Source organism: Cololabis saira, chromosome 20 (genome assembly GCF_033807715.1).
Source record: "Cololabis saira isolate AMF1-May2022 chromosome 20, fColSai1.1, whole genome shotgun sequence".
Lineage (NCBI taxonomy): Eukaryota > Metazoa > Chordata > Actinopteri > Beloniformes > Belonidae > Cololabis > Cololabis saira.
Window position 1 is genome coordinate 3466410 of NC_084606.1, and position 14747 is coordinate 3481156.

Below are 14747 nucleotides of genomic sequence, written 5' to 3' on the forward strand. Positions count from 1 at the left end.
CCCAGTGATTTTTTTTTTTTTTTGTTTTTTTTTTTTTGGGGGGGGGTGACGACATCCACTGCCAATCCAGGAAGCAGGAACACACGGAAACACACGTCAAGCACTGGAAATCTGCAACAAAAAAACCACAAACAAAGCACGAAACCGGCACGGAGCCAACCAAAACAATAACAGCAATCGACCCAAATCTTGAGATCTGATCGCAGTCTGAGCTAAGCTACCGCTACCGCTACCTAACCCCAAAAACTAGAGAGCCAGCATGCAGGTGAACAAGCCAGTGTGTATGTCTATGTGTGTGTGTGTATGTATATGATCATGTGTGTGTGTGTGTGTGTGTGTGTGTGTGTGTGTGTGTGTGTGTGTGTGTGTGTGTGTGTGTGTGTGTGTGTGTGTGTGTAATAAACCAAACAAAGTTCCACCTGAAGTGTATCTATAGTGGGGGAGGGGGGGGGGACATACATCTTATTAACAACAAGATGAAATGCTTTGATTTGAAATCATATTATTTCTGACTCGAGCGTTTCTTGTGACCTCTGAACTGTCATATGAACTTATTTAGGAATAAGAGCTGGGATAACAACATCCTTCCTAAAATCATATGGAACATATCCAGGTCATCTCGATGAGCGGTGCCTCTCTGGGGTAATGTTTTTTTTAATGAACGGTGGGTCCTTTAGTGGCTAAACTAGTCATAGCGTTAGAAACACGATTGATTCGTAATTGATGGGTTATTAATGATGACTAACTGAAGGACACACGTCTTTTCTCTTTTTTATTCAGCAAACAACAGTTGATTCTATGAAAGACAGCTCTCCCCCCCCCCAAATCTTAATAGTCGATTACAGAAATGCAGAATTCCTTGCCCTGGTACTCATGTGTCATAATTCACGCTTTACACTGACGGCGTTATTTACGATCGGGGAGAATCCTTCTCGGACTCCTAATCTTCACACGGCATCATTGCCGAGGTGATGGGCGTGGGCTCGAGGGCGACGCTGCTCATTACCACCATCATCGGTCTTGGATAGTTGTAATACTGGGACCCCTGGAATAGTCTAATCCCTTCTGGACCACAGAAACCAGCGTCAATGTTGGACAAAACCAAGGGCCTGTTGTGGGTGACCCTCCTCGGTGTGTTCGTGAGGTCGATTTCAAACATCATGCTTCCTGTATGGAGAAATACATGAAGATGTCTGTGAATCCTTCATATTCTTTCTTTTTTTACATTCAGAAAGAATCAAAACAGTTTTCTCTGCTCAGAAATACGAAAGGAGCACTCAGAAAGTAGGCCTGTGTTGAAAAAAATCGATTTTCCAATTCTAAATCGATTCTCATATTAATTCCTAAAAATCGATTTGTATGTCTAAAGATCGATTTTTTTTTTTTCATCATTACATTACAACTTTTGGTATTTTTGTGTTTATGCCCAAGGAAGGAATGTTTTGTTGGACACAACAAAAATATGTCGGAACCTGGGAAAAAATAAAACCGATTTCATCCGTCTCTGTTTCCTCCCTGGATCTGTTTGATAATTCTGACCCACAAGATGTTTGTGAAAGCAGTTCTATCAGCATTCTGGGAGGTGATTGGTCCTTACAGCATCATTAGCTGCCAATACTTGCTGTTGAATCTCAATATAATACTAGTATTAATATGTTGCATAACTACACAGTTATATAATTCATCAACAGTTTTACTAACACTAACCAAAATCAATATCGGAATCAAATCGAATCAAATCTTGATTATCGATTCTGAATCTTAAGAATCGGAATCGAATTGAATCTTGACATTTGAATCGATCCCCAGCCCTGTCAGAAAGCCTACCTTGGATTATATAAAGATTGTATTCGTCTGGACACACGAAAGCAGCGTCCACCGCTCCCTCGAAGCCCAGCTCCTCCTTCACTGTTTTAGGGTAGCCTTCAATCAGGGTGAAGTGGGCGTCGGCTTTATAGATGTACACCTGCTCACCCTGCACACATTTCAGAGTGATAGGGATGGAATTTTCATGGGATTATAAAATACAAGAAGTTAGAAATGTTCATAATCAGGTTTACTTTGATCATGTAGATTTTGTTGGTGTAGGAGAAAACGGCGTCAACGCCGTTGGTCACTTCTTTCCAGGTCCTGGTTATTGGGAAGGGGTGAAGGCCGTCACGCTGGCTGTCCATGCGCATGTAGATGGGACCTGAGCAGATTGAACTCCATACTTAGTGACAGTTGGGTCTGTGATGGGATCCTCTGTGATGACATTTGTTACTATTAAAATGACACATGAGTAGAGATGGGAAACGATTTTTAGGATTCCAATTCCATTTTTGATTCTGCTTACCGATTTGGTTCTTTAACAATTCTCTTATTGCTTCCCATTTGGAAAAAAAGGACAACAATGAGGCAAATGGCGCTAATATGATAGGGAGTGTTCACTAGTTAATTAGTTACCTGCAATATTATAAACCAAGGACAGGCTAACATAACATTCCTTGATCATTATTGCTGCTGTGTGCGCAAATATTTTTGCATGTTGGTAGCATTTCCTCCCTTTGACGAAATACTCACTTAGCGAGTATTGAAAGTTAGCCTGTTGTTGTCTTTTTTACTGAAATATAACCAGACTTTCGTATGTCTGTATCGCTTGGCCGCCATGTTTACTATCGACTGCTGGGTTACGCACGTTACGCAACATGCGTGATGATGTCACTATACTCACTGGAATCGAAAAGGGATTGGTTTGAAAAATATGCTAACGATTCCAAGGAATTAAAACACTGGGAACCGGGCTATGAGAGCTGTGCCGTGTACTGATGTACTACTGACTACAGGACAGCCTAGCAGTGCAATGGAATGCAATCAGCTACCTTTACTGGTCCTGTTAGTGGGCTTGGGAAGGTCCTAAAATGATCAGAGAAGACGGAGGTCGCACAGACTCTTCTCCAGAGGTTTGCAGCTAGCCCCTAGTGGACAGCCGAAGAACTGAGGTCGTTTAACCTTTGGATCGAGTCATACTGATGTAAATCCATGGTTTTGGAGGAGGGCCAGTTGCCTGGGCCGCCAGCGTTTAACCAATACCTGCTCTTATGCACCATAATGCCAGACTGTAAATGAAGGACTCACCAGCAGCGCCTGTTACTCATTAGCCCTGTCCCGTCCTGATGCAACGCTAACACTAAGTTAAAACACATGAACCTTGACCTCCTACGTTCTAATAAATCAATTTATGGGACACGTTTGAAGACATAATAAATTATATACATAGGTTTTAGTCAAAAAAATCCTCATAGATATGGTACAACAGCTTCTAATTTGTGGGTGGAGTCAGACACACAACACTTTTCAGTCTCATGTGGATGCATCTCTTCTCATGAAGGTGTTTGCTTTACTGTACCTGCAAAGAAATAGACTCTGCCTGTATCGTCAATGGTGCTGGCATCCAGTTTGACTTCACTGCACTGGACAGGTTTACCGTCACCTTCATGACCTGCAGTCAGATAAATGCTATTTAATACGGATCAAACCTAAAATAAACAGACAATTCAGTCCAATTTGACAAATTTAGCAATGCAGGAAGGACTCACCAAAGTTAGGGCAGCGCATAAAGTAACTGCGGGCGTCTTTGGGGTAGGTCCCGGACACCTCTCCTGTTATCGGGTTGAAGCGGGTGAAGTTGTGTCCATGGAAACAATAGTAGTGCTCCAGCCAGCGCAGCACAGAGGTGCAGCCAGGGAGGTGGGACCACGTCTTGGTCTTCACAGCCTTGGTGGCGATGTCATAGACATGGACGTCTTGTCCTGAAGATGTCAGAGATACAACCACAGGTTCTCGTTATTGCATGATGGGGATTCTTTTCAGAATCACAATCAGAATCAGAAAGCCTTTATTGTCACTGGGCTGGCGTCCCAGCACCGTGAAATTTGGACCAGTACAACCCATCAAGACAACAGACAAAACAAATCACAACATGAGACATGAGTCAACTGGCGCTTAAATCAGATCAGAGAAAAGATGACATTGGGGATGGAGGAGGGAAAAAAAGGCATCTTCACACTGTGTATAAATACACAGTGTGAAAGTGCAAAAAAAACCCACCTCAGCACAGAAAGCAACATAACAATTTAAAGACTTCAAACTTCAGACTTCATCAAGACTTGCACATGCGTGTGGGGGGGGGTGGATCTAGGGGCGGGGGCCATTGGCGCAGCCATTGGCGTGGCTCTCAAACCTGTTGACTGTGTTGGGGGAGGGCTGATAAGAGGGGGGCCGAGGAAGGCGTTGGCTATAAAGGAAGGTGTATTTATCATTGTGTGTGTGTAAGCGGTAAGTCCGTGAACTTCGCTCAGAGCTGCTCCTCAGCCAATGTCCTTGGTGTTATCAGACGGCTCAGTCAGTTCTGAAACACGTCCACAGATGTTCCTGGGAGAAGGGAGGGCTAGTGGGGGCACCAGGGAGATTGTGACTGGAGCGGTCCGTCAAACCAATCTGTCAAGATCAGATTATAGAATCAACAATTGTTTTGCAAAGAACAGACAGACTCAGTAATTTTCCGTCTGCCTTTAGTCTCTGGTTCATCAATGGCGACTCCAAACAGACGAATTTGTGATCAATTCCCGCCAAGCCGAGCTTCCAACTTCTCCAAGGTCTTATCCATCTTGCCAATGAGCTCAAAGACCGCCGCTAGCCTGCGATTCTCTTCAAGAATCACATCCAGCTTGCGGTTTTGCTCTCCCAACGTTAAAGTCTGAGTGTTGGTCGCTGAGCTCATCCCCTCAGCAACGTCCGGTAGCTCAGAAAGGGCCAGAACAGCTGTCGACGACTTACACGTTTGTCGATATTCTAGGAATCCCCCCACTCCAATTAGAAGGAATCCTGCTATCGAAATCCAATTATGAAGCATCTTCAATCTCCTCGACAGACAGGATCGCCAAACACAACGGCTTCCAATGTTTCCAGGAATCCATTGTGTATCCAGCAAAACATGTCCCATCGGGGCAGGAGGGCTCCCTTACCCCCTGACTTCTCGTTGCAAAAACTCGGTCAATTGTGCTGAGAGACCAGTTAATCAATTCCATGATTGTAGAATTTCGGAGGAGTGAAAGAGAGAGGCTCTGAAGACAAGACAGGACAAAAGCAACAGCAGGGCAGATAAGAAGGGAGAGGAGCAGAAAAGCGTCCGCCTTCACCGAGAGACGGAAGATAAATACATCTTTACATACATTTTTCTTGTAGTCAATTGGACAAGAAACTCCACATATGAGGATCAGCTTTGCTGTGATTTCCATTAAATGAATATTTCAGCAGTACATGTTAGCATACTGGAAGCACAGTGGCTTGGTGGTTAGCCCTGTTGCCTGACAGCAAGAAGGTTCCTAGTTTGACTCCCTGGTCTGGCTGGGTGTTTCTGTGTGGAGTTTGCATGTTCTCCCCGTGCTTGCGTGGGTTCCCTCCGGTTAATCCGGCTTCCTCCCACAGTCCAGAAACATGCTAGTAGGTCAATTGGTGATTCTAAATTGCCCGTAGGTGTGAGTGTGAGTGTGAGTGTGCATGGTTGTTTGTATATGTGGCCCTGCGATAGACTGGATACCTGTCCAGGGTGACCCCTGCCTCTCGTCTGAAATTAGCTGGGATAGGCTCCAGCAGACCCCCGTGACCTTGTAAAGGATATAGTGGGTATAGAAAATAGATGGATGGATGGATCTTAGCATACCTTTGAAGAACAGAGCCGAGTCAGTGACGCACTCCCCTTTGGGACATTCCACAGCTGCGTCCAGGTGAGTGGGGATTCCGGGAAAATCCTCCTGGATCTCTTTTGGATACCCTTCCTCCAGAGTGTGGTTGTAGTAACTGAACACCTTGTCATCCTGGGAATTGTTTCAGAAAACAGTTGAGAACAGGTCAGATTACAAGCAGAAGCTGTATTACCGCAGATGTCCCCTGCTCTGGACTCGTAGACAACGTATGAACCGTACCAGGAAGAAGTAGACGTGGTCGTGGTCCTCTGGGTTCTCCGTGTTGTGCATGCGGAAAGCAGCGTCCACATGACCGGTCAGCTCCTTGAAGTGGGCGGTGGAGGGCTGAGCTGGATCACCAAAGCCCTTCCATAGATGGCCCCCTGAGGAGCAGCACCAGATACAGGAAAATGTTAGCGCTGTTAGGATTTCATGAAATTGTTAAGAGTTCAAAGAGTTTCTAACACTGGTGAGTTTCTCTTTATATGCAACGTAACCTCGTATTCAGCAGGATAGCTGCTTTCATCGAGTCACGGAGTCAACCTGTGTTACAGCTAAACTATTTTAGATATAGGGGTTAAATACAAATACACATACCATTTGTTAAGAGAAGACAATAGGAAGAAACAAATGTTTTAGCATTGGGGGGTCTTATCTATGATCTGGGTTGACACCCTAGGTGGGAGACAATCAAAGGAGATGTAGGGCTGGAGGTGAGACATGTTCGGGGGTCTTTCCCGTAGCTGGCTTCACCAATGAGATTCAGGTACAAAGAACACCTCCCTTTTTAGTATAAATTGAACTGGATCGATGACCAGGTGTGCTTTTCTCTCCTACCTTGTGGTCAGAAAGAATTGTACCTCCGGCCGGAAAAACTGTGCTTGATATATTAAAAGCTTGTATTAACTTTGATTCTATTCCACTGGTTTTGCTTATGGTTCACCAGACAAACGAACACAGGTTCTTTCAGCGCCATAAAACTGAATAAATCCAAAAAGGGCTCAAATATAGTTGTGTCAAAATGACCAATAAACGTTCCAAACCTTTGAAGAAGTAAGTGTCTCCCTTCTCATCTGGAGCGATGGCATCGAACTCAATACCTGCACACCGATCTGGAATGTCTTTTATTACCGAGATGAGAATAAAATATAATTTATTACCACTAATGTAGATGAAACTTCAGCACTGTTCAGAGCCACTTTTTAAACATATTTCCATGTGACAACATGAAACCTACCTCCAGCTGCTGAATCTTGCCTGCGGATGGAAAAGAACAAAGTTATTTTAAAATTGTGTTTCACACTTTATTCTATTCAGTTTCAATGGAGCACTGAGTCATTAGATAAACACGCACAAGGGTAATATGATGAGGACGCATTCTTAGATCAATCATTCTTAGATAAATCAATAAGGGAAAATGTCTCCAAAAAAGGTGAAAGTCCAAAATTGTTGCAGCGGGGAGAGAATGTGAACCCACTTTAAATGATCTGTCACTAAACTAAATATAACCAAAATGAAAACAGAGTATTTTTGATCACTTACATCCAAACTGATAAATCTCTTATAGTTCAAGTGGTGGAAACACACTTTAAGGCTTCATAGTGTTACCTGCAAGGGCTTCTGGGATTCGTACAGCATGACTAAACTTCCTCACAGTTATGAACTATTCTGAATTAAAATGTAGTCATATAATCAGTACTCACACTGGTGCTGCTGTAGCCAGAGCCAGAGCTAAGCACAGGACCAGGGTTCTGGGGAGCAGCTCCATGTTTGTCTCAGAGTCCTCAGATGTGGAGCCTCATGCCGGAGAAGAACTGGGAATTGTAGCAACACCGGAGCTGAACCTGCACTTTTATTCTAAAAAAGCGTGGGTGTGTGTTTGTGTTTGTGTGTGTGTGGGTGTGGGAAGGGTTTGTATTGACAAAGAATTGGAAGTTTCCCGTTTATAAAACTGGGCTTGTACACAAATATTTGCGATGTATTGCAAGTTCTCCGCAGGTGTGTGGAGCAATAATGTTCAGCCTCTTTCTGGTAAGTGGCTGAAAAGTGAAACACTATGTCCCCTTTGATGCAGCTTCCAAAGATAATGACTGGTCTTTTAGGTTAATATTTTTCCAACCCCATGTTTGATGACTTCATGTTGTCCGATCAAGATGTGTGATGTACGCTTGGTTCATGTTTTTTTTTTTCTAAACTTTACTTAGGCTATTGTTGGAGACTTTTGCTTGAGAAACGCTGATGAACAGCCTTTGAGCGTGCGTGGTTACAGGGAGTTACAAATAAAATTGAAGCTGCAAGCAGCGATGAATGGGCCCTCGCACCCTTGTGCACGATCAGGCTGCAGTGGAAGCTTGTATGACTTGCATGTAGATTCTTCAGGCCTGGACATTTAGCGGATGACACCACCGAGGACTCTCTATACCAAACCATTCAAAGGTTATGGCAGGAAATAGGAACTATCAGATATCGACCACTCAGATGAAGGGGCGGGGCTAATTTGCAGCAATTATGTTCAAGGACTCAAAACCGAGTCCGATGACACCACCCAAGAGTCTTTATGTCAAACCAGTCAAAAGTTATTGCAGAAAATCGGAACTATCACATATCGACCAATCAGAAGAAGGGGCGGGGCTAATTTGACCCAATTGAGGTGAAGGAGTAAAAACCGAGTCTGATGACACCACCCACGACTCTTTATCTCAAACCATTCAAAAGTTATGCCAGAAAATAGGGACTATCAAATATTGGGTAACACTTTACAATAAGGGTCCCTTAATTAACGTTAGTTAATGCATTATTAAGCATTAATTAACAGTTTAATAATAGTTAAATAACCATTAGTATGTATTACTTAACATTAATTAGCATATTAGTTAATGCATTAATAAACAGTTAGTTAATGCATTATTAAGCATTAATTAACAGTGTAATAATAGTTAAATAACCATTATTATGTATTACTTAACATTAATTAGCATATTAGTTAATGCATTAATAAACAGTTAATTAATGCCTACTGCTCAGAGTTAATTAATACATTAGTAAGCATTAATAAACGTTACATGATGTAATTATTTATCCTTATGTATGCATTACTTAGTATAAAGTAATACATTAGTTAATACATAAGTAAAACGTTAATAATGTCCCTAGTAATCATTTACTAATGGTGTTTATTTGGAGTGAATATGCATTAAGTAACAGCTACCTAATACATCTACTAATCATTTGCTAATGGTGTACATGTTTACTGGATGGGCATTATTAAACAACTATTTAGAGTCTTAAGTAATCGTTTCCTAATGGTGCTGTGTATGTTATCAGGTAGCTTACCTGACCTTATGAACGGTAACCTGACATAAACCTAAATAAATGTATAGGAGTGGCTCATAACCATTACTTAACCATTAGTAAAGGCTTGCTGGACCCTTATTGTAAAGTGTAACACATTTATCAAATCAAATCAAATCAAATCAAACTTTATTTATAAAGCACCTTTCATACAAAAAAAAATGTAACACAAAGTGCTTTCCATAAAACATAAACATAAAATGTATTAATGCTCCCCCCCGCCCTCCCCCTCCCCCCTCCCCGCACACACACACAGACAGACACACACAGACACACGGTGCAGACATGGCTAGGCACAGAGGATCCAGGTGAGGAAACGGTAACGGGGAGCCGTCCACGCCAGGAGGTCCCATAGCCCGCAGCTACAAGGGGGGGGGGGGCCCACAGAGACCATCCCGGCCCGGACTGATAAAGGAGTCCACACCACAGCGGTGAAGCCGTGGTGCAGAGCTCCACAACCATCCAGGCCAGAACCACCCCCAGGACGACCCCCTGCAGGCCAGAGTCACTCCCAGCATGGAGGCTCCCCATGAGGAAACCCTGGAGCTAAAAGCTACAAAAAAAGCAGGATAAAATACACTAAAAGAGTTTTAAAAAGTATAACATAACATAAAATCCTAAAAGTATGTCTAAAAAGCAAGACATTAAAAACTAAAGGAATAAGACAGTAAAATGTATAAAATAGACCATAAATAATGACTAAAATATTTAGATAAAACATTAACCTTTGTCTGGTGTTAGCTTTCTGTTACCATCTCCGATGTTAACGGGTCTGTTTTGACCCGTGTTTTAAATCATCTCTAAAATACACTAAAAGCAATTATCCATCAGCCAATTTGTTTATCATCTCTTGGTTACATTGTTAGGCTTCCTTATCCAGGAAAATATTGCTTTTAATATTTTTGGTGTGGGCCTCTGGGCCTTTTTTTGTCAGTATAGCCCTTGATTTCAATTTTAAAAACTGGTAAAATGAACCTCAAGAGAATCATATGAATAAATAAAAGGTTGTTGTGTTACCTGGCTATTACTGAGGCATATTAGAACACATGTCTTAAATAAATTTGTTTCATCAATTTTTTCATTTTAATATTATTAACTATAGTAACATCTATGGTGTTATGGGTCAATTTCGACCCGTTTACATTTACCTCAAGGAAATGGAAAAAAAAAGTATTTTTTCAGCAATAGAACTTTAAAAAATTGTCACAAGTGATATTGTGACCCTGCAGGCCAGTAGTCAAATCAAGGACCACACGTTTTCCTTGGTTCTTCTCAGGGATGCCACTCGCAGCTTTGCCTGTGTAAATCTGTAGGTTCCAAGCATAGCTGTTTTTGGCATCGCAGGCTGCCAAGATTTTGATGCCGTACTTCCCTGGCTTACTGGGTATGTATTGCCGGTAGGGGCATTTTCCTGGGAAAAGGAGAAGACGTTCATCCACTGTCACCTCTGGCCCTGGATTGAACATCAATGGAAGGAGCTGCACCCTGTTCTCCCAGACATCCCTGATGGGGGCAAGCTTGTCAGATCTTGCTCTGGTATTCCTGTTGTAAAATCTGAGGAATCGTGATATCATTCGAAAGGTCTGAAGTGACATTGTTCCCCGGAAAATATTTCTGCCTCTCGATGCATCCCAGAGATCAGTAGATTCATTGCAGGATCTGTACACTTCAGCAAGAAGAACACCAATATAAGCATCCAGGCATTCATCATCCATGTCTTTCCACGTGTCGCCATGGACTTTTTTCCCTTCAAGGTTTGTCATAGCAATTTCTTTTTATTGACAATGGCATAAATAGCTCAAAACATGTTTTGATATCTCTGACTCTTGTCAAAGCAAACCCTGTGATTCCAGGGGCCTTTTTGATGACATTTTCAGCAGCTGCCCTGCCATGTACATCATGAGGTACTGAGCTCCAAAGTATCTTTACATTTTTGGACTTGAATTTTTCAGCAGGAGAAGCTTCAGCAACAGTGACCTCCTTGTCAGACTCACCAGATGTGTCAGTATCTTCTGGATGATACTCCACATCGTATTCCTCCTCAGAAGCCTGCTCCTCTGCATCACTATTCTGCTCATTGTCGTCTCTCTCATTTTCAACAAAAATATAGTCCAGAAATTGGCTTACTGTAAATCTTCTTCTCATCTTTGCATGCTGCAAACTGGAGAGGGGCACTCTGCAAGTGAAATGAGTGAATTGACCCTAAACGTCTGGACATGCCCGACTTTATTTGTTTTTGCTTCTGTGCAGGTAAACTGGAAAACAAAAATCCAAAATGAGAATCCACTGAAGCTCACATGACTGGAAGAGGAGCTGGCTGTCTGATAGTGCACTTATGATTTCAGTTTTGGCTCTAATTATTGCTTTATAAGCTAATTTTATAACCGGGTCGAAACCGACCCTAGCACCAAAAATGTAACAATTTCAACCAGAGCATTTTATAATTTAGTGAAAAACATTTTTTGGATATTATTTTGTTGAAATAGAGGTTCCTGACAAAGTCAAAAAGCCTTGATGCAATAAATGCATTTTTGTGGTAGTTTTATGAATTTAAAACCTAAGAACGGGTCGGTGGCGACCCTAACACCAGACAAAGGTTAAAGGGATTGTGACATGAAAAACACATTTTTCTTGATTTTTTGTGTTTTGTTGGGTGTCTTGACATCAATTACACCCAAAAAACAACGAACTTTTAACATTCAGTGTATTGTGTGCTTTCTGGGATTTTCCGCATAACTATGCAAAAACGGCGCATGTGGTTTGGTGGCGGATCGTTACGTAACGATCCGCTAAATCACCGCCCCCTCCACCCAGCTCCCTGTCTCCTCTCCTCTCCAGCGCACCATAAAGGCTGATTTATGGTTTCGCGTTACACCGACGCAGAGCCTACGGTGTAGGGTTACGCGGCGACGCGCACCGTACGCTGAACCCTACGGCGTAGGCTCTGCGTCGATTTAACGCGGAACCATAAATGAGGCTTAACACGCCTCTTTTGTTCTAATCACCGGAGGAAAACTGCTAAGAAGACCCGCGGCCACTGACTGGACTTAAGATAAGGGGACAGTGCTGCTTGCATGCCTTTATTTTTATGATTGTTTGCTGTGGTTCGCCCTCCTGCTTTTCCGTGCATGCTTCGCCTGTCGCTCCGACGCCGCTGTGAGCGTATGGCTGGAGGAGGAGGAGGTTTGGAGGAGGAGCGGAGCAATGATTGACAGGAAAGGGGGGAAAGGAAGCATTTTTCACGGCGCAAAAAAACACTGTAATAAAAAGCCAGGAAAAGAGTACTAGAGTGAAGTTTTTCTTGTTACACTCTTTTAGACACATTTGAGGGATGTTGCCCAAGACTTTTAATAGTGTTAAAAGCATGTTAAAAATGATGTCACAATACCTTTAAGATAAAACAATGAAAATAAAATATGATAAAAAAGGATAAACTAAATATAAAACAGAGCAGTAAGATCCAATAAAAATAAGGGTGAGCATAAGAAATTTAAAATAGTTAAATGAGTCAGTTAAAAGCCTGATTAAAGAGATGGGTCTTGAGCCTCTTTTTAAAAACATCAACAGTCTCTGCGGCCCTGAGGTTCTCCGGGAGGCTGTTCCACAATCGGGGACCATAAAAACTGAATGCCGCCTCCCCGTGTGTCCTGGTTCTAACTTTTGGTATGGTTAAAAGGCACCGGAGGACCTCAGGGTCCGTGAGGGTCGATAGGGTAAAAGTAGTGCAGACAAATAAGAAGGCCCAAGACCATTAAGACACTTAAAAACTAGTAAAATAACCTTAAAATCAACCCTGAAGCGCACGGGGAGCCAATGCAGCGATTTTAAAACAGGTGTAATGTGCTCCCGCCCTCTGGTCCTCGTCAGCACGCATGCGTCTGAGTTCTGTAATAATTGTAGATTGTACATGTTCTTTTTGGGAAGACCAGAGAGCAGGGCGTTACAATAATCTAAACGACATGAGATAAAAGCATGCATTAGCACCTCCGTACTAGCCTGAGAGAGAAACGGGCGGACTCTGGCTATGTTCTTAAGATGGTAAAAACCTATCTTTGTTATGTTTTTAATATGTGGAATAAAAGTGAGCTCAGAGTCAAAAATCACGCCCAGATTTTTAACTGATTTTGAGGGTTTAAAATCCTGTAACTTTGGTAAAAGTTTCTCTCTCTGGCCTTCAGGACCGATGAGTAAAATCTCTGTTTTGCCCTGGTTGAGCTGTAGGAAGTTTGCTGCCATCCATGACTTGATGTCTAAAATACAGTTAAAAAGGGCATCAATTGGCCCAGTGTCATCAGGAGACACGGCGATGTACAGTTGCATATCGTCAGCGTAACTATGGAAGCTGATGCCGTGTCTCCTGATGACGTCCCCAAGGGGCAGCATGTACAGATTAAAAAGAGTTGGACCTAAAATTGACCCTTGGGGAACCCCACAACTTATCTTATAGATTCCTGAGGAACATGTATCCAAACTTACAAAGAAACTTCGATCAGTGAGGTAGGACGTGAACCATTTAAGAACAGTACCAGAGAGGCCGACCAGGTGCTTCAGTCTGTTTAATAAAATGTGATGGTCTACTGTATCGAAGGCGGCGGTTAGATCCAGCAGAACCAAGACTGTGAGTTTTTGGTTATCTAAATTGCACCTGATGTCATTTAAAATCTTTAAAAGTGCTGTCTCTGTACTGTGGTTCATCCTAAAACCGGACTGATGAGCCTCTAAAATGTGTGTTGAGTTTAAAAATTCATTCACTTGGTTAAAAACAAGTTTTTCTAAAATTTTACTTAAAAACGGTAAGTTGGATACAGGCCGGTAGTTATTTAAAACATTGGGGTCCAACCCACTCTTCTTCAGAAGGGGCTTCACCACCGCCATTTTAAAGGAGGCGGGGACGACACCCGTCTGAAGAGAACAGTTGACAAAGTACAAAAGCTGTTCCTCAAAGAATTCATAGAGTGTTTTAAAAAACGGTGTGGGAATGGGGTCTAAAAGGCAGGTTGTGGGCTTTACCTTGGAGAAAACTCTACAAAGTGTCCCCGCATCAACCAAGGCAAAACTCTCCAGTGTTTCCTCAGGTAAAAGCACTGATCCAGGTGTGTTAAGAGTTAAAATCTGTTGAGATAAAAGACTGGATCTAATGTCATCAATTTTACCCCTGAAGTGGTCTGCAAAATCCTCACAGTAACGGTCTGTTGCTGTATTATGGGATCTGTCAGGGTTTCCATTTGTTAAAAAATCTATTGTGGAGAATAGGAATTTGGAATTGTTTTTGTTATTTAAAATTAAGTTTTTGAAATGTGAAGTTCTTGCTTTTTTAATAGTATTATTGTAGTTTTTAAGGAGTTGGCATAAAATTTCATAGTGTATGGTTAATTTTGATTTCCTCCATCTCCTTTCAGCACTCCTGCAGTTTCTTTTTAGTTTCTTTATTTCCTCAGTTCTCCATGGGGGTGTAGGTTTTCTGCTAATTCTTTTTTTTTTTTTTTTTTTTTTTTTTTTTAAAGATTTTTTTGGGCTCTAGTGGCCCTTTATTTAAGCTGCAGATATGAAAGGGGATAGAGAGAGAGATCGGGGATGACATGCAGTAAAGGTGCGCAGGCCGGGATTCGAACCTGCGACCGCTGCAGGAGGACTGTAGCCTCAGTATATGAGCCGCTGCTTAACCCACTG

General features: G+C 42.3%; 1 protein-coding gene across 1 annotated transcript; it reads right to left on the minus strand.

Moving 5' to 3' along the window:
* Positions 1 to 510: 510 nt before the first annotated feature.
* Positions 511 to 7569, minus strand: LOC133419937 (hemopexin-like). Its single transcript, XM_061709415.1, has 10 exons — positions 7430 to 7569; positions 6964 to 6983; positions 6770 to 6847; positions 5967 to 6109; positions 5705 to 5858; positions 3579 to 3791; positions 3389 to 3481; positions 2061 to 2191; positions 1828 to 1975; positions 511 to 1167 (listed from the first exon to the last, which is right to left on the minus strand). The coding sequence occupies exons 1-10, from the start codon at positions 7492 to 7494 to the stop codon at positions 941 to 943; spliced, it is 1272 nt and encodes a 423-aa protein (XP_061565399.1). The 5' UTR covers positions 7495 to 7569; the 3' UTR covers positions 511 to 940.
* Between the last annotated feature and the right edge of the window lie 7178 nt (positions 7570 to 14747).

Coding starts and splice junctions, on each gene's coding strand:
- LOC133419937 (XM_061709415.1), bottom strand. CDS start 7,494: ATGGAGCTGCTCCCCAGAACCCTGGTCCTGTGCTTAGCTCTGGCTCTG. Junction 6,848..6,963: donor GCAAGATTCAGCAGCTGGAG/GTAGGTTTCATG, acceptor CGGTAATAAAAG/ACATTCCAGATCGGTGTGCA. Junction 3,482..3,578: donor TATGCGCTGCCCTAACTTTG/GTGAGTCCTTCC, acceptor ATCTGACTGCAG/GTCATGAAGGTGACGGTAAA.